The sequence below is a fragment of the Pantherophis guttatus genome, chromosome 17 (assembly GCF_059756535.1).
Source record: "Pantherophis guttatus breed Tessera chromosome 17, ASM5975653v1, whole genome shotgun sequence".
Lineage (NCBI taxonomy): Eukaryota > Metazoa > Chordata > Lepidosauria > Squamata > Colubridae > Pantherophis > Pantherophis guttatus.
Genome location: NC_142079.1, coordinates 1,933,147 through 1,955,621, shown reverse-complemented (window position 1 = coordinate 1,955,621; position 22,475 = coordinate 1,933,147). Strand labels below are relative to the sequence as shown.

At 46.4% G+C, this 22,475-nt stretch overlaps 1 protein-coding gene across 2 annotated transcripts in view; it reads right to left on the bottom strand.

Moving 5' to 3' along the window:
- The window catches only part of HIP1R (huntingtin interacting protein 1 related), a 43,079-nt gene extending 22,668 nt beyond the window's left edge, over positions 1 to 20,411 (bottom strand). Inside the window, exons 1-7 of one of the 2 annotated variants that reach the window (XM_060691893.2) lie at positions 20,181 to 20,411; positions 6,957 to 7,020; positions 5,442 to 5,584; positions 5,230 to 5,286; positions 4,120 to 4,200; positions 3,197 to 3,273; positions 2,458 to 2,519 (exon numbers count right to left, since the gene is read on the bottom strand). In XM_060691893.2, coding sequence (XP_060547876.2) covers positions 2,458 to 2,519; positions 3,197 to 3,273; positions 4,120 to 4,200; positions 5,230 to 5,286; positions 5,442 to 5,584; positions 6,957 to 7,020; positions 20,181 to 20,273 — 577 coding nt within the window. In that variant the 5' untranslated portion in view covers positions 20,274 to 20,411. Of the gene's footprint in view, positions 1 to 2,457; positions 2,520 to 3,196; positions 3,274 to 4,119; positions 4,201 to 5,229; positions 5,287 to 5,441; positions 5,585 to 6,956; positions 7,021 to 18,038; positions 18,438 to 20,180 lie in introns of those variants that run through there. The other variant, XM_087880375.1, reaches the window with a different exon arrangement.
- Between the last annotated feature and the right edge of the window lie 2,064 nt (positions 20,412 to 22,475).

Here is a 22,475-nt window from a genome sequence, read left to right as displayed (position 1 = left end):
TTTTGTCAGTTTGTCCATCTCTGTGCATTCTAAAAATTTTTTAATTAACTCATTTGCATCTTAAGCACCAATCAACCACACCAAACGGAGTAACGGAAAACTTGGAAGGGACCTTGGAGGCCTTCTAGACTGACCCCCTGCTCAAGCAGGAAACCCTATGCTACTCCACACAAAATGGTTGTCCAATCAAACTTGTGGAGGTAAGGTACAATGATCATCAATGCCGGAAGCTCACGAATTTTATGCCTTTATTTTTTTAATGAATAACTCAGGGCAGCGGACATCTATATTACTCCTTCCTCGTCCTATTTTCCCACAACAACAACAACTCTACGAGGTAGGTCGGGCTAAGAGAGGAAGACTAGCCCAAGGTCATCCCGCTGGCTTTTTTTGCAACCTGTACAGGTTTAATCTTCTCCCCGCACCTTCTCCAAAATCATTTAAAATAAGACACCTTTTCATTTTCAGAGAACAAAGTTTCCCCAACTGGGAGACGGCCAATGTTGCAGCCGAGAGTTTGCAGATGGATTTGTGGATCCAGTTGTTAGGCAGAGGCCAGGGATCGAACTGAATCTCGCACAACCTCTGCAGGTTTAGAAAATCCAGGTTCCAGAACCGCAATACCACTTAGACTTATATACCACTTCACAGTGCTTTCCAGCCCCCTCTAAGCGATTTTACAGAGTCAGCCTCTTGCCCCCACAACTATCTGGGTCCTCATTTTACCCACCTCAGAAGGACGGGAGGCTGAGTCAACCTTGAGCTTGGTGAGATTCGAACTGCCAAATTGCAGGCAGCCGGCAATTAGCAGAAGGAGCTGCAGTACTGCACTCTAACCACTGCACCACCGAGGCTCATAAAAGCATAATAGAAGAGCATTGAACTAATTCAAGCACTGAACCGTTTTCCTATTGCTAAGAAACTCCCTTCGCTTATTCAGGCTGCAACATGGTTGGCTTAAGCGAGATGTTGCCCTGGTTATAACAGGTTGGTCATTAACTCGGAGCATACATTTCTGTGCCTGCAGGGAGGGAGGCCAGACCAAGGTCAGGTGTTACCCCAGAACTTGGCAAGGAGAAAGGAGCACGACTCGACGTCAAACATCGGCGTTATCTGATGCTCCACACAAAGGAAGCTCACAAAAAGCAGGACGGATAGGAGGGGCTCGCCAAAGTCAACAATCGTTCCGGGCAGAAATGCAAAATTCGGGATCGCATTTCCGAGAGCTTTGCAAATGCAAACTTGTGCGGCAGGAAATGCTTGCGGATTATTATTATTATTTTTTAAAACACCAATGTCTCAATTCTGACAACTTGCAGGATTTACACGGGTTTAAAAGATGAAAAAGAGAAAAAATAATTAGAAGAATAGAAACCCAGATGACGCCTAGGTAAAAGGAAAAAGGGGAGGGGGGAGGTAAAAGAGAAAAAGTGAGATTATTATAAAAATGTACGCAAATGATGAAATAGGTATAAATATTAATCGAATAAGAAATTGAAATGAGAATAGAGATAAATAGAAAATCGGGGCGGCTCAAACACCATTCTAGATTGAATTGAAAAGGGAAACAAGAAGAGAGAGGGGAAGGAGTAGACAAAGGAAGGAAGAAGAGAGGAAAGGACAAGGAGAGATAGAAGAAAGGGAAAAGGAGAGGAAGAAAAGGGAGGGGAAAGAGGAGTAGGAGAGAAGGTTAGAAAGGGAGGAAGAAGAGAGGAGTGGGAGAAGGGAAGGGGAAGTAGGAAAAAGAAGGAGAGGAAGAATGAAGAAAGGAGGAAGAGATGGAGGAAGGAAGAGAAGGGGAGGAGAAGAGGAAAAAGTTGTGGTAAAATAAAGGAGGGTAAATGGTAAAAGAGCAGCCCCGAACAACTAAAAATGAAAGTTAAAAGATGAGATGAATGGAAAATGATGGATAAAAGATTGTACGTTGAAATATGTTTATAAGAAAGAAAAATAAAAACTTTTTGAAAAAAAAAAAAGGATTTACACAGGTTTGCAAACCCCGTAGCACCTTTGCACAGCACGTCCTCTCTGTTTGTATTAGGGTTACGTATTTTATTTGTTTAATAAAAGACTTTGGGAGAGCCTGATCTTGCAAGGTGATTGCAGAGCAAGCCGATAAATTTTTGCAAACGGGCTGCAAAATCCTCACCGGGCCACCTTAACGGAAAAACCACCAGCTTTAATGGGTTGGTTTTGGGGGATTTTTTTTTTTTTTTTGTACATTGTGCATTCAGTGTGACGGGTCGATCTGAGCAGGGGCCGATTGTGAAAGGCAAGCCTCGCTTGCCAACTTCTGCAGACAAAGCTTCTGTTCAGCCCATAAAAAAAAGAAAACTTGGCAACCTCACACGCGTCTCCGCTTGGGTTGAAAAATGGCACCGACAGGAGGAGGGAAAAATAAAAAAAAAAAGTGAAAGGAGAAAGAAAGAGAGAGCATGGAAGCTCAGCGCAGTCTACCTGATTCTGATAACTTGAGTTCGCAATCCATGTAGTCGAACATCTCAACGGTGAGCTGGAAGCTGCGGAGAAGGGTAAAATCAAGAGGAGAAGAGCAACGATCAGTTTCTCTTCCCATAGAGAAAGGGCCGGGCCTCCGATAAGAAATTTGGGGATTGGGATGCGGTGGCTCCGTGGCTAAGACGTTGAGCTTATCGATCGAAAGGTCGGCAGTTCAGCGGTTCGAATCCCTGCTTTACTTTCATTTTCGCTTTCAGCATAGCTTGATTAGCACAAGAAGAAAAAAAAATCTGCTCCCAGCAATTTACCTCCTTGCAGCAAGCAGCAGAGGCCCCCGCAAAACAGCTGAGAGCAAAACAGCTGAGAGTCGGGAGGCCGATTCAATAGACAATCAACTTGTGCTAATTAGGCTGTGCTGAAGCTGAAACGAGCTGTTTCTTCTTGCTGCTTGCTGAAAGGAGATAAACTGCTGGGAGGCAGAGGCCAAAGGGTGGGCGGGGCTACATTCGGTTTATAAGACGCACCGAAAATTTCACCCCCTTTTAGGGGGGAAAAAAGGTGCGTCTTATACTCCGAAAAATACGGTAAATATTAGAGCTACAAAGCCAAGTGTCTTTGGTGGATCTCCTCCATTTCACTCCTGGGATGCCACCTTTGGCATCAGGGACCAAAAGCAGCTGCTATTTTCGGTTTTTCCGAAAAAATCCCAGGGAACCCTGGTGATGGGACACCCACTTACATGTTATTCACATCTGTTCCAGCAGCTTTTTCTAGCACCTCATCGGTGACTTCAAGCCCGGGTGGGAATTGAGGATGCTACAGAGGAGGAAAAAAAAGAAAAAAGCAAGAATTAAACAATTGTCATCTGGTAGAATATTCTGCTGTTTGCAAACCTTGTGGGTGTTTCATGGAAAAAGGAGCTGTCTATAGGTAGTCCTCAACTTCGTTTAGTGACGGCTCAAAGTTACAACAACAACAAACAAACAAACAAACAAAAGTGACATGGACATTTTCATATTTATGACCATTGCAATATCCCGATGATCAAAATTCAGGCGCTCAGCAATTCTCTTAATAACTGTGTTACTTTTGTGGTCCGCCAGCAGCCTGCGGAGCTGGCAGTGGAGTCGGACAGCGATGAGGCTGAGGAAGAACAGGGGCCAGTCCTGGAGGCTGGGGAAGGCGCGGATGAGGGCTCTGCGTAGAGGCAGAGATGGGGCCAGAGCCATCTGGGAGCAATGTGCGGACTCCGGAGCCTCCAGAGGCTGACAGTAGAGAGGCAGAGGAACAGGAGGAGCCTGTTCCTAGTGCATTCATGAGAAGAGCTGCCAGAAGGCAGGAGCAGATAAAGCAAAAAGGACGACTAGGGAGTAAGGCCAAGAGATGATTGGCCCCTCCCATAAGGCTTAAAAAAACAGCAATGGCTCTTGGCCTCTTTGTCGGAAAACAACGTTGATAGTCTTGCTGCACTAATCTCTTGCCGGCGTCTTCTGCTTTTGAGCGAAGCCTTTGGAAGTTTGCCTAATTATACCAAGGTTGGTGATTAGACTGAAGAATTTGTGTTATGAAGAGTTGGTTTTAATTTAGTTTGGACTACGCTGAGAATGAGTTAACTCAAGTCTAACTTTCCTGAAAGAACAGGATCGCTCGGAAGAGATTTACCTTTACGTGGAAGGAGATTTTGGTCAGCAAAAGCTTGGTGTAAATATTCACCAACTGGCCGTAACGATCGTGCAGATGGCCCTGCAAAAGGAAAACCACAAATGCATCTAATTCCAAAAATATATTTGGAGAGGGAAAAATCTGTTTCCATGCAGTGTTTGACAACTCCTTCTCTGCACTGAAGGAAGTTCTAGTTTGTTCTCCTAACCCAGACTGACCAGGGTGTTGTGTTTCTCAACTTTGCAAATTCAAGCTCTGAGGATTTCAACTCCCAGAATTAGAATAGAATAGAATAACAGAGTTGGAAGGGACCTTGGAGGTCTTCTAGTCCAACCCCCTGCCCAGGCAGGAAACCCTACACCACTTCAGACAAATGGTTTATCCAACATCTTCTTAAAAACTTCCAGTGTTGGAGCATTCACAACTTCTGGAGGCCAGTTGTTCCACCGATTAATTGTTCTAATTGTCAGTCCTTAGTTCTAGGTTGCTTCTCTCCTTGATGAGTTTCCACCCATTGCTTCTTGTCCTGCCTTCAGGTGCTTTGGAGAATAGCTTGACTCCCTCTTCTTTGGGGCAGCCCCTGAGATACTGGAACACTGCTATCGTGTCTCCCCTGGTCCTTCTCTTCATCAAACTAGACCTACCCAGTTCCTGCAACTGTTCTTCATATGTTTTAGCCTCCAGCCCCCTAATTACCTTGGTTGCTCTTCTCTGCACTCTTTCTAGAGTCTTAAAATCTTTTTTACATTGTGGTGACCAAAACTGGATGCCGTATTCCAAGTGTGGCCTTACCAAGGCCTTATAAAGTAGTATTAACACTTCATGTGATCTTGATTCTGTCCCTCTGTTTATGCAGCCTAGAACTGTGTCGGCTTTTTTGGCAGCTGCCGCACACGGCTGGCTCATATCTAAATAGTTGTCCACTAGGACTCCAAGATCCCTCTCACAGTTACTACTATTGAGCGAGGTTCCACCTATACTGTATCAAGCTTCTCCTTGATTAGTTTCCCCCAGCTTTGCTCTCTAGTTTGGCAAAAGTCTGAGCTTAGTCTCCTAAACCTATTTAACATCTAAAGGTTCTTAAAGAGGCAGAAGAGATCCAGAACTCACCCAAAGATCTCCCGTTTCTCGAATGTTACTTCGATACCGCTGACAGTCCTGGAGAACCTAGAAAAAATCAACAGGTCGTTGGAAAAAAAAAAACAACCCCGTGGAGAACCTAGAGTTGGACTTCTCAAAAATGCAAAATATGGAGTTTTGGGATGAAAGGCAATGTGATTCTGTGACTCACAGTTAAAAGGGGGGAAGATCAAGGAACTTACGTTTGGGTGGCCATCTCGGAGAACTTTGTGAAGGACATGGCAGAACTTCCAGCTCAGGATGGCACTGCTGGGCAGCGGGAGACCGATGGCATACGACCAGAAAGTAAATGCGCCTTTCTCGTGATGGGTCCCTAGAATAATTCCTTCGCACAAGTTAAGGTTCATATTCAATTTTTGGGACACACGGTCCACATTTTGCTAAGATCAACAATCGGAAAGAACCCGAGAAACAATTTGGGTTAAATAGGCGAGGAAATGCTACCTTATCAGGAAACTGTGCTGGCAGATGAAACTTCAATTTAACTGGTTTTCTTCAGGACGTGCTATATAGTTTACCTTACACCCGTACTCTCTGTTTCTCCATGCCTGCCACCAGAAAGGATGAAGGAAACTCAAAAGCAGTCCGATTATAAGGGGAGGTGAATGATGTAGTAGGAAGGGAGAGAAAGAAAGGTGACCCTGGACAATGCTAGGTAAATGAGACAGAGAGATGAAATCAGGGTTGGGATTCAGCCTGTTCGGGCGAATCGGATGGATGGAGAAAGATGGATGGATGGATGGATGGGAAGGTAAGTAGATATATATGCTGATAGATAGAGAGTGAGAGATGGGCAGAGAAAGAGAGATCGATGGATGGATAAGTAGGTAGGAGGGTAGATATATATATATAAGCTGATGGAGAGAGAGATGGACAGAGAAAGATGGATGGATGGATAGGAAGGTAAGTAGACATATACATGCTGATAGATGGAGGGAGAGAGAGAGATGGGCAGAGAAAGAGAATGGATAGATGGACAGATGGAGGGATGATTGGATGGATGGATAGGAAGGTAAGCAGATATATATGCTGATAGATAGAGAGTGAGAGATGGGCAGAGAAAGAGAGATCGATGGATGGATGAGTAGGTAGGAGGGTAGATATATATATAAGCTGATGGAGAGAGAGATGGACAGAGAAAGATGGATGGATGGATAGATAGGAAAATGATGAGAAGACAGACAGAGATAATAATAATAATAATAATAATAATAATAATAATAATAATAATAATAATAATAATAATAATTTTATTTCTATACCGCTCTTCTCCCGAAGGACTCAGGGCGGTGTACAGCCAATTTAAAAACACAAGACACAACAATGATTAAAAATTAAAATAATTAAATAGATTTGGCCAGTTTAAAACCCCAAAAATTTAAAATACCCCAATGGCCAGAGAGAGAGAAAAGTGATGGATGGATGGATGGATAGAGAGAGAGAGAGAGAAAGAAAGAGAGAGAGAGAGAAAAGCCAGTTTGGTCTGAGTTACATTGCTGGATAAAAACTGACTTTGTTCTATTTACCTTCTGACCCTGTTTACATTTCCTAGCCTAAGTTGAACTTGTAGACTCCCGGAGGCAAAAACCTTTTCTTCTCCGTGTTTGCTCGCTTGTTTTTATAACTATTTTGCAAGCTGGCCCCAGAGGCTCCTTGCCAACATCAGTTGAACGAAGAAACATGGGGTGGAAGGATACTCCGAGCATGCTTCTCCTTCACGGGGACTTCCAAGGTGTTGATGGCTTTGCTGATACTGATCGCCTGTGGGGGGAGAAAACAGAGACCACCGAGGTGAAACCAAGCCCGGGATTCCTTCCAGCAGTTTTTTTAAAAATTTCCCTTTTATTTATTTAGTTGTATTCCCGCCGTCATTATTTTCACGACTAACTCAAAACATAATCCCACACGCCTTCCTCTTCCTTTGATCCGCCATAACTTTTGAATGTTATGCTGGTCGTTAAGTAAATAGGCAGTCCTCAACTTACGATAGTTCGTTGAGCGATCGTTCGAAGTTATGACGGCACCGAAAAAAGTGACTTACGATGACTCGTTTTTCACGTAATCGTTGCTGCCTCCCCCTGGTCACAGGATCAAAATCCAGAGGCTTGGCAACTGACTCTTATTTATGATGGTGGTTGCACTGGCCTGTGATCCAGGGGTGAAATCCAGAAGGTTCTGGAGAACCGGTAGCGGAAATTTTGAGCAGTTCGGAGAACCGGCAAATACCACCTCTGGCTGGCCCCAGGAGTGGGGTGGGAATGGAGATTTTGCAATATCCTTCCCCCAGGAGTGGGGAGGGAATGGGGATTTTGCAGTATCCTTTCCCCAGGAGTGGGGAGGGAATGGGGATTTTGCAGTATCCTTCCCCCAGCAGTGGGGAGGAAATGGGGATTTTGCAGTATCCTTCCCCCAGGAGTGGGGAGGAAATGGGGATTTGGCAGTATCCTTCCCCCAGGAGTGGGGAGGAAATGGGGATTTGGCAGTATCCTTCCCCCAGGAGTGGGGAGACAGGAATTTGGGGCTGAATGGCCATCGTAATGATTCACTTAGTGACAGGAATTTTGGGCTCAATGGTCGTAGTAGAAAACGACCTGGACTATAATTTCCAAAAGGAGGGGATTGGATTCCCGCAGAGTCCCGCGTGCGTTCCCACATTCAATCAGTGCAACCTGCAGACTTTAATCCAGCTGCACTGAAACTTGGTTAGGACGGTTAGCTGCTTCTACGGACTGGGAAGGCCGTTCACAGGGAGCCCTGACCTCTTTTCGCACAGAGCCCCTTTGTGGCTCCGTTCATTGAGATTCCACAAGTGCTCGGCTTCCAGCTGAACCGAGGAAGTTAAAGTGGGAGGGGGGGGGGGGAAAGCCGCTTTTGAATGTCTTTTGGAACCTGCAAAGTTTTTCGCATCCGGCACACCTTCCTAGATTTCGGCGGTTACCCCAAAGGCACGATGCAACATGTGATGCCTGAGAAGGGGTGAAATCCAGCAGGTTCTGGAGAACCGGTAGCGGAAATTTTGAGCAGTTCGGAGAACCGGCAAATTACCACCTCTGGCTGGCCCCCGAGTAGGGTGGGAATGGGGATTTTGTAGTATCCTTCCCCTGGAGTGGGGATGGAATGGGCATTTTGCAATATCCTTCCCCCAGGAGTGGGAAGGGAATGGGGATTTTGCAATATCCTTCCCCTGGAATGAAATTTCTCCTTAGTTCTAGGTTGCAAGCTCCCGCAATTTTCCCCACTAGAAATCTTGGCCCAAAACAAGCCACCTGGAATTTGCAGCAAGCCATTTTCTTGGAAGGCCTGCTCGGTTTTTGGTCCACCAAGAACGGGACCGACACCTCCCTGCCTCCCCCCCCCACGGATTTTTTCCCTCTCCCCTCCCTTCCTGCCTCTTTGTATGCCCGAACGGGGAGACCATTGTATTGTACCTCTCGAAAGGAAGCACCAAAAGCAATAAACAAACATTTTTGCACACGCAGAAGTGCGGAAGGAGGGAAATCACTTCTCCAGTTTCACTCCGGAGAAAACTCACAAATTGCTTTTTTTTGCAGGCTCAAAAAAAAAAAAACCTGGAAAATGTTGGGTTCCTATTAGCCTGGACATCTTTTTTCTTTGCAAGACAATAGGGATAGGTGGGGACCAATTGCTATCAGGACCCCAACCTGAACTCCCCCAGGTTCAGCATGTCTTTAATGGAGAATGAAAGGTTGGGGGTATTGGGTATTGAGTTGTGGGGGGTGCATGAAGAGAGGTTCAGCCAATCTCACTGTATACATGTACTCTGACCAGAGGTGAGTTCAACTTACCTTTACTACCGGTTCGCAATGGGAGCATGCATGCTTTTGCGCCAGTGGTGGGTTTCAATTTTTTTTACTACCGGTCCTGTGGGTGTGGCATGGTGGGCGTGGCAGGGGAAGGATACTGTAAAGTCTCCATTCCCTCCCCAATCCAGAGGAAGGATACTGCAAAATCCCCATTTCCTCCCGATCAGCTGGGACTCGGGAGGCAGAGAATAGATGGGGGGCGGGGCCAGTCTGAATTTTTACTACCGGTTCTCCGAACTACTCAAAATTTCCGCTACCGGTTCTCCAGAACTGGTCAGAACCTGCTGAAACCCACCTCTGTTCTGCGCATGTGCAGATCGTCAGTGATGACGTCGGGGAGGGTGGGCGGAGCCTCCCACCACCATTACTACCGGTTCGCAAGAACCGGATCGAACCCGGAGTAATCCACCGCTGGCTCTGACAATAAACAATCTGACAATAATAAATGGATTGGATTGGATAGGTCGAATTGAATTGAGAAAAATTTATCTACAAGCAGTTCTCAACCTATAACTGTTCGTGGAGCAATTGTCTGAACGTACAATGACAGTGGAAAAAAATCGATTTCCTTGCACTCGTGACTTGCACTCAAGAGAAATCGTGGATCCAGGTCAGGATCAACCCAGACCTTGAAAAAAAAAAAAACAACAGCAAAAGATATTTGCCGGAAGAGATCCGATTCTCCCATTAAGGAGAAAAACCTTGGCTGGTAGCATCTCACGAAGCTATCGCTTAAAAAGGACTTTGAAAAGGAGGAGGAGGAGGAGGAGGAGAATTCTTGACTGAGCATCACTACTTCCTGCTCACCGCGATAAATTTAGCAACTTGGCCTGGGATGCTAAATTCTTAATTAGGATTTTGTTTTGCTGAGGTCAGAGGAGAAAAGGTTTTCCTAGCAAGGCTGCCAGCTCATCGGAAGCCTGAAGGGGAGAAAGGGACCCATTTTGACCCTCGTTCTCAAGAGGAGGTCATATTTCACCCCACGCGCTTTGTGGGTTTGTCTGCTTTGGGAAATCGGAGTTTCTTTTCTTCTTCTTCGGGAGTTTCTAGGAATGCCAACCGAGTGGGCGAATCCAGAAAAAATGAGGGAGGCCTCGTGATTCTCATGTGCGGACCGATGCAAAGCCAGTTGTTCCAGCTAGTTGTGTAATTTTCGAAGGCAGCTGTCCTGACGTGTAAAGCAGGCCAGGTGAAACGCGCGCGCAACTCTGCCCAACCACAAGTGTGAGGTTAGCAAGTGGGCGGGCGACACACCCTCGCAAGCATCCATCCACATTCTTGGCATTCCATCGTTCGCACATGGAAGCCGTCCACTGTGCAAAACACGGGAGAACAGAAGAGCTGGGGAGTTGGAGAAAGCTTTTCTCACCCGGCTTCCTTAAGTGAAGCTCTCTGAAAATGGTATCAGGTCTCCTCCTTGAGCAAGGGGCTGGACTAGAAGACCTCCAGGGTCCCTTCCAGCTCTCTGATTTTGTTATTCTGAAATGGTATAGGGCAGTGATGGCTAACCTTTTTGCCACCGCGTGCCAAAATCGGGGGTCGCACGGGGGTGTGGCCACACCCATAATTCTATGTGCCATGCCCTCCCTGTGTGACCCCCCCTGCACTCCCCCCCCCCCCGGCTTCACGCAATGGCCCATGATGGTACAGTGGGCCCGGTAGGCCCGTTTTTTTCCCTCCCCAGGATCCCAGAGTCTTTCTAGAAGCCTGGGGAGGGCAAAAACAGCCTTCTCCATCACCACCCCGGAGGCCGGAAACGGCCCATTTGCCGACTTCCGGTGGGACCGGAAGGCCTGTTTTTTTGCTCTCCCCAGGCTCCAGAGCTTTTCTAGGAGCCTGGGGAGGGCGAAAATGGCCTTCCCCACTACCCCCCGGAGGCCGGAAACAACCTGTTTCCCTACTTCCGGTGGGCCCAGAAGGCCCGAAAATCGGCTGGCCAGTGCACACGTGTGCCAGAGGTGAGCTCGCGTGCCCACCGATATGACTCCATGTGGCACATGTGCCATAGGTTCGCCATCATGGGTATACGGTCTCTTGCCTGAGCAGGGGGTTGGACTAGAAGACCTTCAAGGTCTCTTCCAGCTCTGTGATTCTGTTACTTTGCCAGGCCTCAAAATAGGAATTAGAATGATGTTCAAGTGACATTCCAGATGATTTGGGGTTGCACCCAAGGCACCTACTATTATTATTATTATTATTGTGAGTCAATGTGTGTAGACTTAAGCCACGGCTAGTTTCTATTTCAGCATACTGGGTGTGTATTACAACAGACACAGACTTCAGAGGATCATTAGAACGGCAGAGAAAAACATGGCTACCAACCTGCCTTCCATGGAGGTCCTGTCTACTGCTCGAGTCAAAAAGAGGGCTGTGAAAATATTTACAGACCCCTCGCATCCTGGACATAAACCGTTTCAACTCCTACCCTCAAAACGAGGCTATAGAGCACTGCACACCAGAACAATAGACACGAGGACAGTTTTTTCCCCAAAGCCATCACTCTGCTAAACAAATAATTCCCTCAACACTGTCAAACTATTCACTAAGTCTGCACTACTATTAATCATCTCATCGTTCCTGTCATTCATCTCCTCCCACTTATGACTGTATGACCGTAACTTTGTTGCTGGTATCCTTACGATTTATATTGATATTATTTCCTGATTGCTTATTTGTACCCTATGACTATCATTAAGTGTTGTACCTTATGATTGTTGACGAATGTATCTTGTCTTTTTATGTACACTGAGAGCCTATGCACCAAAGACAAATTCCTTGTGTGTTCAATCACACTTGGCTAATAAAGAATTCTATCTATCCTCTCTCTCTCTCTCTCTCTCTCTCTCTCTATCTATCTATCTTTATCTCTATCTATCTCTATTTATCTATCTATCTATCTATATCTCTATCTATCTTTATCTCTAACTATCTCTATCTCTCTCTCTCTCTATCTATCTATCTATCTATCTATCTATCTATCTATCTATATCTAAAACCAGGTTAATTCAGTGACACCAGCTCAAGTATCTTGTAGGATGATTCACGGGAAAAGCCACAGATAAAGGTTATGTGGCATGTGGACTGTGTCGTGTTTGATCTCTCAGTATCTGTGTTTAATCAGTTGCCCGAGATACCAGAGAATAGGTCAATATGAATTCGCTCCGAGGCTTAGCAAGGGAAGCGTGCCAGCAGCTTAGCACAATGTTCCCTGTGGATGAAGCCTTGGAAAGTTCCTTCACGGGGAGAAGCTCTCCTGGTGTCTTCCAGATCTGTCAACCTTCCACCTCCCTCAGCCCCGAACAGTGGGAAAAGATGGAGAGAGGGATATTTTTGAAGCACCTGGAAAGATCATCTCGCCATCGTCATAGAACAGATTCTCTAGAGACACACAAATTCTTTGCACTTGACTAGACCAATCAATAATCTCTTCGGAGAAGGATTTGTCCAAAGGTCACCCCTAAAGTCCATGAAACGGGACCGCAGCTCACCTACTTCTCAAACTGGCCAAATCCAAGAGATTATACATCGCTCAGGGTTGAACTGCAGAGCAACCTTGGCGCTCTCTGTGCTTGGTGGTATTCGTGCAGATGTTTTGGTACCCAACTAGGCAGCATCACCAGTGCTAGAAGAGTGTGGGGTTTGGGAATGGAGGAGAACTGTGGGGTCCTTAGTGCAACTCGCAGCTCTGGAGCCACCTGTGGCTCTTTCATCCCTCTGCTGCGGCTCCCTGTCGCTCAAAATATGCATCACCACCGCCAATGTGCGACACCTGTGCTGGCATGTGATTTATTAAGCTTTTCGACTCATCTATTTTTTTTTTTTTTTCGGAATTCAAAATGTTTTTGTTGCATGCAGAAATAAAAATGTGTTTTCTCTGTAGCAGGTCATTGATTTCATAAATGCAACACGCTATAGTTTTTTTTTATACGGAGCATGAAGGTAAAAAATGTTATATCCAGTGTTATCTTCATTTTAGATGTCAAAAGGGTTTTGTGGCTCCCGGTGTTTTCTTTTCTGTGGGAAACGGGTCCAAATGGCTCTTTGAGTGCTTAAGGTTGCCGACCCCTGGACTTTAGTTAGTATCACACTTGGGGCATCCCGTTTCCAAATCTGAGCACCTTCTACCGAACAGGCTTTTCATGCCAGCTTCCTAAACGCCCACCGTCTTCCCAAGTGTCCAAACCCAGGAAGGAGAAAAGAGGAAGTGACTCAGGACTTGTTTGGAAATGCTGCGATGAAGTCACCGTAGCCGAAGAGACCTTCAGAATCGTCCTTAGAAGCCGAGCTTGCCTTTCTAGTTTCTACATCGGAGAAGCTTCCTTGTTGTGAAAACCTCGTTTCCGTCACGGTGATCTCATTTCCTCTTTGACACCTGATTCTTTAGCCGCAGAAGAAGGAACATGAACCCAAGGGCTCATCTTGGTGTCATCTTGCCGTGGGTTGTAATTTGACCTCGGATGAGGCAAATCGCCCTTGAAACATCTCAGGAAGGTTGCAATCCAATTGAAGATGTCTCTGCCGACGGCTGGCAGCCCTTTCTGAGGAACCCATCATGGGCAGAGAGCTGAAATTTAAGGATGCCATTCCTGGGTGTGCTGTCGGTCTTCCCACACCGATCCAGAGGGGAGCAGCCAAGAAGGTTTCACATCCTCTCTTGCTGTTTTGTGCACATTTGAGCAATTAAAAAAAGATGACTCAACCTACAATTACAGACAATGATGTCCGGTGAACAAAGCTTATCTCCGTTTCCATTTCAAAAGATGCCCAGATGGGAAGTGAACAAACAGGCATGTTTGGCAGGCACCGTAGAGAAGTATGGAGGGAGGAAGTCCACGTAGGGAGCCCCCATTATGTCGGAGAATAAAAGCCAGAATTACTTCAACCCACACAGGAATAGAAGTGGAGATTTATCGGAATGTGCTTTCTTGGTGATGGTTAGCTAAGAAAAATGATGGGTCTCCTGTCAATTATGGAACTTCTCTTCATCCATGGACCTTCTCCAACGCTGGAGCACATCTACAGGATGTGCTTTCTTGGTGATGGTTAGCTAGGAAAAATGATGGGTCTCCTGTCAATTATGGAATTTCTCTTCATCCATGGACCTTCTCCCATTCTGGAGGACATCTACAGTTTGGGAACAGACCCATCTCCCAGAGGGGATCCTGGCCACCATTTCAACATCCATCATGCCAAGTTTCCATATTCTTCCAAATTCATCTTATTTTTTTTTTTTGTTCCTTATGCTTCTTTTCTTCTTTCAGTGGTTTGGTCTTCTGGAGCAGAGATCTCCAACCTTGGCCACTTTTAAGACTTGTGGACTTCAACTCCCAGAATTCCTCAGTTCAGCAAACCAAGCTTTGCTGGTTGAGGAATTCTGGGAGTTGAAGTCCACAAGTCTTAAAAGTGGCCAAGGTTGGAGACCTCTGTTCTGGAGAAGAAACCACATCTGGTCCTAGAACTAATCTGGGCCATTTCGTGTGCTGCCGATGGGCTTTGAGTCCTGGCTGGCTCCGAAGGCTGCCATGAAGTGTGTTGTCGAAGGGGGAAAAGTTGCGTCACACCTTATCCAGGAAAGGAAAATATCCCAGGCAGGGCTAAGAAGGACTCAACAATCCTTCCTAGATAGAGATAACGCCAGCTATCTCGCATCAGGCAGGCAATATATAAAGTTAATCATTAACCCCAGAACCACTTTTTGTAATATACCTGGGGGGAGCCCAACCAGGTTTCTCCTCGCTGGTGATTTGAAAATGATCCTTTTTTTTTTTTGTATGACCCAGTGTAGATTTCCAGCAGTTGGTCTAGGTTCCAAAGAATCTTGCCCTCCGTTTCATCTGGATCTTGCCAAGATCCTTTTGGGCTGATCTTTGCTTTGGATCTTATAGTGACTGGAGAGCTGAAATTGTCTGAAATGGTATAGGGCAGGGGTCTCCAACCTTGGCCACTTTAAGACTTGTGGACTTCAACTCCCAGAATTCCTCAATCAGCAGGGGAATTCTGGGAGTTGAAGTCCACAAGTCTTAAAAGTTGCCAAGTTTGGAGACCTCTCCTATAGGGTCTCCTGCTTGAGCAGAGGGTTAGACTAGAAGACCTCTCAGGTCCCTTCCGACCCTATGATTCTATGTTGAATAAGCCCTCGAAAGGTTTGTGGAACAGATACAGCCTCTGAGATGAGTCAGCTCCTCATTGATGATATGATAGCAATTTTCCAACTATTTGAATGGCTGCCACAAAGAGGAGAGAGTCAACTTATTTTCCAAAGCACCAGAAGGCAGGACAAGAAGCAATGGATGGAAACTAACCAAGGAGAGAAGCAACCTGGAATTAAGGAGAAACTTCCTGACATGTGAGGACAATTAACCAGTGGAACAGCTGGCCACCAGAAGTTGTGGGTGCTCCATCACTGGAGATTTTTAAGAATTGTCTGAAATGGTGTAGGGTCCAGGGAGCTGGAGTAGAAGATCTCCAAGGTCCCTTCTGATTGAAGGCTAAGAGCACCAAATGCCCAATCTTTGGAAAGACACAAAATTGATCGAAGATCCGCATTCTCTGTGGCTTCAAAGGGTTCCAGAGAGACTTCATAGCTTTCTCTTTTTAACCAAGTTATAAAACTTTCCTGCCTTTTGCAGTGAAGCGGTGTTTATACACGAGATAATCTCAGGACTGAGGGAGGTGGAGAGAGAACCCTTTCCTTGCTGAAACGATTTACAGTAGTCCTCGACCTACGACTACAACGGAGTCCAAAATTTCCGCGGCCAAGCCAGGCAATGATCACCCCAATAATTCACACGTCAGTTAAAGACCCCCATAAAGGTTTACCTTGCCCAATAATTGGATAAAGAGACCAACAAGATAGCTTGAGCAACGTAGACTATCACTGGAATATTTTGTTAAGACGGACATCCTACTTACCTACATCTTGCAAAGGTACCCTACAGAGATTGGGGGAACCCTTCTAGCTAAATAAACGTGTTTTAGGATTGTGCTGCAAGACAAACCTATTACAGGAGCAATCTGCATTTTTACAGTCATAAAATTTCAGCCTGGGTATGATGAGGCCAACATTGTAATAATAATAATTATTATTATCACGCATTCATACCGGAAAACAAACATGAGACGCGACTGCCAACTTCGGAGTAATGTAAACAAAAACTTTTTTAAGGGGCGTTTTACTCAAGGACAACAACCTACGCATGAAATGTAGGTTGGGCTTACTTGTCGAAAAGGGACAGCCAAAGGAGGGGGAGAAAAAAAATCAATCTATCAACTTCAAAGAATTAAAATTAAAATTGTCTGTGATTCCACGTAGTTTAACAATGATCAAACCCTGCAAATGGATTTTGTTTTGTTTGTTTTTTTACAACTCCAAGCCTTGGTATACGCCAAACCGGATTTGCTGGAATAACTAGGAAAAAAACTAAAGTTTGGTTGAGTGTGTAAGTTCGTCGGAAGGAATGCAAGGCTTTTGAGAAAGAGGGTGAGGACGGAACTTAGAAGAAAGTTTCCTAATTCACTTAAAGATGGATTTTTTAAAAAAATGGGTGTCTGGATGTTTGTGTTTACTTGCATAAAAAGTCAAGGCGGTGTCAACTTTAAGTAGCACAAAGGTGTGTGGCTGTGAAAGAGGATAGGCCAACTTCCTGGTTCTTTCAACGGGCCATTTTAGACACTAAAGATTATATTTTAAATCAAGGGAACGTTCACCTGTAAAATAACTCTCATGGTTTAAAAACCGTCTCCTTTGTTCTTAGTGCGCCTTTGGGACATTTTGAATAATGGGAGAGAATTCTGCAATCATTTTCCTTGATTCAACGTGATTTCCTAACTCCTTCATTGAGAAAAATCAAGACATCGCTAGTTAAAAAAAACACTCCAGAGGAATAATCCGGTTTCTATGTTGAACAGGAAAAGAAAAAAAATAAAATAAAATCCGAGATTTCCATTAAACCAACGCTAAAATAAAAAAAGGAAAATATTTCATAGGGGCAGAAATGTTTTGTTTTGTTCTGTCTCTGCTCGCTTCAACAACTCTATGGGCAGCCAGCTATGAAAATTGGATTCGTGATAGAAATAGAATAGAATAACAGAATTGCAAAGGGACCTTGGAGGTCTTCTAGTCCAACCCCCTGCTTAGGCAGGAAACCCTACACCACTTCAGACAAATGGTTATCCAACCTCTTCTTTAAAACTTCCAGTGTTGGAGCATTCCCAACTTCTGGTTGCAAGTTGTTCCACTGATTAATTGTTCTAACTGTCAGGAAATTTCTCCTTAGTTCTAAGTTGCTTCTCTCCTTGATTTAAAGAGGAACAAGTTCCTATTAAAAAGATGATTAAGAAAAGCAAGCGTCTAAAAAACAAGAAACAAATATGGCATCATAAACGATTGCATCAATCAGGGATACGCTAAGTTTTTGCTTCCCCAAATACATACAGTTATGTTACAGAGCTGTGTGTTTCTCAACCATGGCTGCTTGAAGACAGGTGGACTTCAACTCCCAGAATCCCCCAGCCTGAGGAATTCTGGGAGTTGAAGTCCACCCATCTTCAAACGGCCACAGGGCTGAGCAACACTGCGACGGATCGAAAGAATAAAACCAAATATCGAGAAAATCAACAAAGACAGATCCTGTTCGTGGCCAGAACTTGGCAAAGCCACGGAAACCACTCTTAAGCATGTGCAGAGTGCATTCCCCTCTCTTCACCCCCGAATCACATCTCAAACAGGATGGCGAATCCCAGCAGAGAAAATTCTTAGGCGCATCCTTTTGCAAGTCCATATTCATGCATACGGACACTTTGGGATAGCAGCACCCCAAAATAATGTAAACAAACTTGCAAAGATCAACAGGAACTGGCGATATCTTTGGGCTGCTCCAGAGCAAAGTCTGCCCCCCCCAACAATAAATATCCAAAATATCCAGCAATGTAGAAATGTAGGACCAGCAGACTCACCAAAACAAAGGCATTGTGTGGAAGCTGTGAGACGTATTCCTCCACTCCCACCGGTCAGCCAGAGCGAGACATATTTTGCCTGCATTTCAGCAACATGCACATATATGGAGAGCACCCTCGGATAACCAACATTTAACAGCTGGATAATATTTTTGCACAGCCGAAACTCCTCCATCAAGCAGATTTCTCCCTCCCCTTCCTGAAATACCAAGTGATTTTTGCATTTTTAAAAATTCATCACCAGTCGGCGGCACATTCGGGAGGTTGGCAGAGGCTGCCGAGACGTTTTAAAAAGAAAAATATTCCGAAATAAGAAATTAGCACCCTAAACAGTTCCTTTCGGACCAAAGGCCTCCGGTTGTGGTTCACACCCAGCTGCGAAGTTGCAGCTGGCCAGTCAGTGGTGCTGACTTTTTTTTTCCAAATTTGGGGCAGGGGGGAGGAACACAGAGAGACCCCCTTCCCCCCCTCCTAGATTGCAGGCCCCTCCCCTTTGCAAAGCAACCCCCTCCCCAGAGGCCCAAAGACGCCAGACGAGACGAATGCCAAGGAGACAAGTTTTAACAGCCGGGCAAAAATGAAATTAAAGCAGAAATAACAATTGCACCATTGCAATATTCATTATAATAAATTAACTTATAATGTATGGGATGTTGGGTAGGTTGAACATTCTTTTCCGACTTCCGCGTGGCTTTTTAAAGATCTGCCCCCCAAAGACCCCTTTCCCACTCCCCCACCCCAAACCCCCCAAGGATGCTGCATCTGCTTTGGGGAAGGGAGAAAGCGCCTTTATGGCATTGATCCTCATTTCCCTCCTTCCCCACTCCCTGCCCCCCCCTCCACCCCCCACCGTCAATTGCCTTCTTCCTTCCGGGTTCTCTCCCACTAGAGATGCCACCCCAGCCTGCCTGACTGAGGAGAAAGGGGGCGGGAGGGGGGGTTTCCTTTGAAGCAAGGCAGCCCCCCCCATCACCCCAGATAAACTGCATAAGATTAAAAAAAAGGGGGGGAGCAGGATGCATTCTGGAAGGGGGGAGGCTCCAGGCAAGCATGCATGAAGAAGACCTTGCAAGGGTGATGCGGGGAAGAGGGGGGGGGCGCAGATGCATTTGATAGGTTCCCCTCCCCCCTTTTATGGAGGGGGGGAGCTGATCCAGTGTGAAACCCCTTCCCCCTTTGCAACCTGACAGCCCCTCCCCAGGACACCTGGACTCCCCACCACCACCAGGCCCTCCTCACCCTGCCTGCCCCCTCCCACCTATTGGGGAGGGGGGGGCGCAAGATACATCTGGAAGACCCTTCCTTTATGGAGGGGGGAGCTGATCTGTCTACGGGGTTTGTACAATGAGTGAGCCCCCCCCTTTTGCAACCTGACAGCCCTCTCCCCAGGAAATCTGGACCCTCCCCACAGGCCCTCCTCACCCTGCCTGCCCCCTCCCACTCATACGGGGAGGAAGAGTGCAATATACATCTGGTAGACCCTTCCTTTATGGGAGGGGGGCACTGATCTGTCTGCGGGGTCTCTACGATGAGTGAGCCCCCACTTTGCCACCTGACAGCCCCCCCCCCAGGAAACCTGGACCCTCACCCTGCCTGCCCCCCACCCACCCATGCAAAGGGGTAGATCCCCTCCCCTTTTATGGGGAGGGGGTGCCGATGGGTCTGCAAATGGGGGAGTTCACGATTGAATGAGCCACCCCCCCCTTTGCAACCTGACAGCCCCCTCCCCAGGACACCTGGACTCCCCCCCACAGGCTCCCCTCACCTTGCCTAACCCCTCCCACCCATTGGGGGGGGCACGCAAGATATATCTGGAAGACCCTTCCTTTATAGGGGGGGGGTTGATCTGTCTGCGGGGTCCGGGCGATGAGTGAGCCCCCTCCCTCTTTGCCACCTGACAGCCCCCCCTCCAGGAAACCTGGACCCTCACCCTGCCTGCCCCCCACCCACCCATCCAAAGTGGGGGGTGGGGGGTGCAGATGGTAGATCCCCTCCCCTTTTATGGGGAGGGGGCACTGAAGGGTCTGCAAAGGGGGGGGTCCACAATGAGTGAGCCCCTCCCTCTTTGCAACCTGAGACCCTTCCCCCCCCCGGAAGATGGGGACCCCTCCCCAAGCCCCCTCCCCCCATTCCCAGCCTTGCCTGGTTCTTGTCGAACTGCTCCCGCTCCGCCTCCAGGCTGTGCCCGACGCGGCGGCTGAGCACGCGGGCCGGGACGTTCTTGATGGTGTTCATGGCCCCCGCGATGCCCTCCAGCCCGCCTGCCTCGCTCCGCCGCTCCGGCTTCCTCTCCCGGCCGCAGCCGCGCCTGCCAGGGAGCCCCGCGGGGGCGTGGCCCGGCCGCGGCCACGCCCACCACCCGAGGGCGCCCACTCGCTAGCCGCCGGGAAACCGCGCCCTCGAGAGGGCAGCCAATCCGCGCCCGCTCGCCTTCTTCCCCCCTCCCGCTTGGGCCACGCCCCGCCACGCCCCGCGGGACTCAGCCGCGCTTCTCTCTCTCTCTGTGTAGGGTTTCCTGCACTAAGCAGGGGGCTGGACTAGATGACCTCCAAGGTCCCTTCCAACTTTATTATTATTATTATTATTATTATTAATAATAATAATAATAATAATAATAATAATTTTTATTAAGTTACACGATAATACAATTCAACAATTTTCGGTTTAGCAGTGTTCATGAATATATAGATTTTTATACATGGTGGTCCCTGATTTACTTAAATTGTTTTTAATAGCGGCACCCTCCCTTATTCTACCTTTTACTTCTATCCTCTAAGTTTCCCACACCGTGTAATATTCCGAGTTCTCTTTTTCGTTAACCGCATATGTTAGTTTACTCATCTCTGCCCATTCTAATATTCTAATATAACAACTCTGCTATTCTATTTTTTTCTATTTTCTGTTCGTTTCTACATTCTGTTTTGTTCTGTTCTTTTCTGTATTTTATATTTTTCTATTCTATTCTTTTCTATATTGTTTTCTGTTCTGTTCTATTCTATTTTTCTATTTTTTATTATTTTCCATATTGTTTTATTCTATGCTATAGTCTATATTTTTCTATTTTCTATTATTTTCTATATTCTGTTTTCTATTCTATAATCTATATTTTTCTATTTTCTATTATTTTCTATATTGTTTTATTCTATTCTATAGTCTATATTTTTCTATTTTCTATTATTTTCTATATTCTGTTTTCTATTCTATTCTATATTCTATATTTTTCTATTTTTTATTATTTTCTATATTGTTTTATTCTATTCTATAGTCTATATTTTTCTATTTTGTATTATTTTCTATATTCTGTTTTCTGTTCTATTCTGTTCTGTTCTGTACAGGGGGGTCCTCGAGTTACGGCCGTAACTGAGTCCGGCATTTCTGCCGCTGAGTGAGACAAGCGGTTCAGTGACTTTGGATCCCCGTTTCACGACTTTTCATGCCTCTTTTGTTAAGTGGATCGGTGCATTCGTTAGTCACCCGGGTTTGTTAAGTGAATCCGGATTCCCCCCTCCTCCGCCGAGGACTTGGCTTGTGTCAGGAGGACGCAAAAGGGGGAATTGCCCGACACACACATACACACACACCCAGGACGCGGCAACCGTCATAAATACGAGTCAGTGGCCGAGCGCCTGAATTTTGATCCCGCGACTGGCCGTGGGGGCTGCTGCTGCTGCAACTAGTCCGAAGTGTGAAGAATGGTCTTACAAGTCACTTTTGTTCAGCGCCGTTGTAACTTCGGTCACTAAGTGAGTGGTCGTAAGTCGAGGACGACTTGCGACGCAATGCAAAGCTGAGTTGCTTCCCATGTGTGCTGCTTGCCCTGCTGAGCAATCTTCGGCCCTGGCCAGGAGAGATGACTTAGGGTCGGCTTTCCGCTCCTCCAGCTAGTGCAAAAGCCCAAGCTACTACTGGTAGTAGCAGAGCAGAATCTTTAAAAAAAATTGGGGGGGGGGAGCACATGGTACTGTGCGAACCCCACACATTGGGACTCCCTGGACCCACAGTAGAGAAGCCAGTTGTGCCTTAAGACCAGCCATGGTAGACTGCTCCCCTCTGGGGAGGCTCAGATGCAAATGAGAGCTGTGCGGAAATGAATATTTTTGCTTCCTTTCCAGGGATGGAAGAAAAGGTGGAGGGGAGCCTAGAACCAGAATTTGGTGATCCTGGAAGATCACCAGGGTTGCAAGATAGGGTGGGCTCCCCTTCGGACCGGTGTTTCTCAAACTTGGGCCCTTTAAGAGGAGCGGACTTCAACTCCCAGAATTCCCCAGCGAGACAGCCACCATTTTGACTTTTTTGACTGCCCCTGCTGAATAAACAGCGGGTGCAAACGCCATTTCTTAAAGACTCCCGCGATCAAGAGAACAGACCTTCCTAAGGGAAATCTTGACTCCCCCACTAAAAGACACTCGAATGAAAACAAACACTTCCATTTCACGC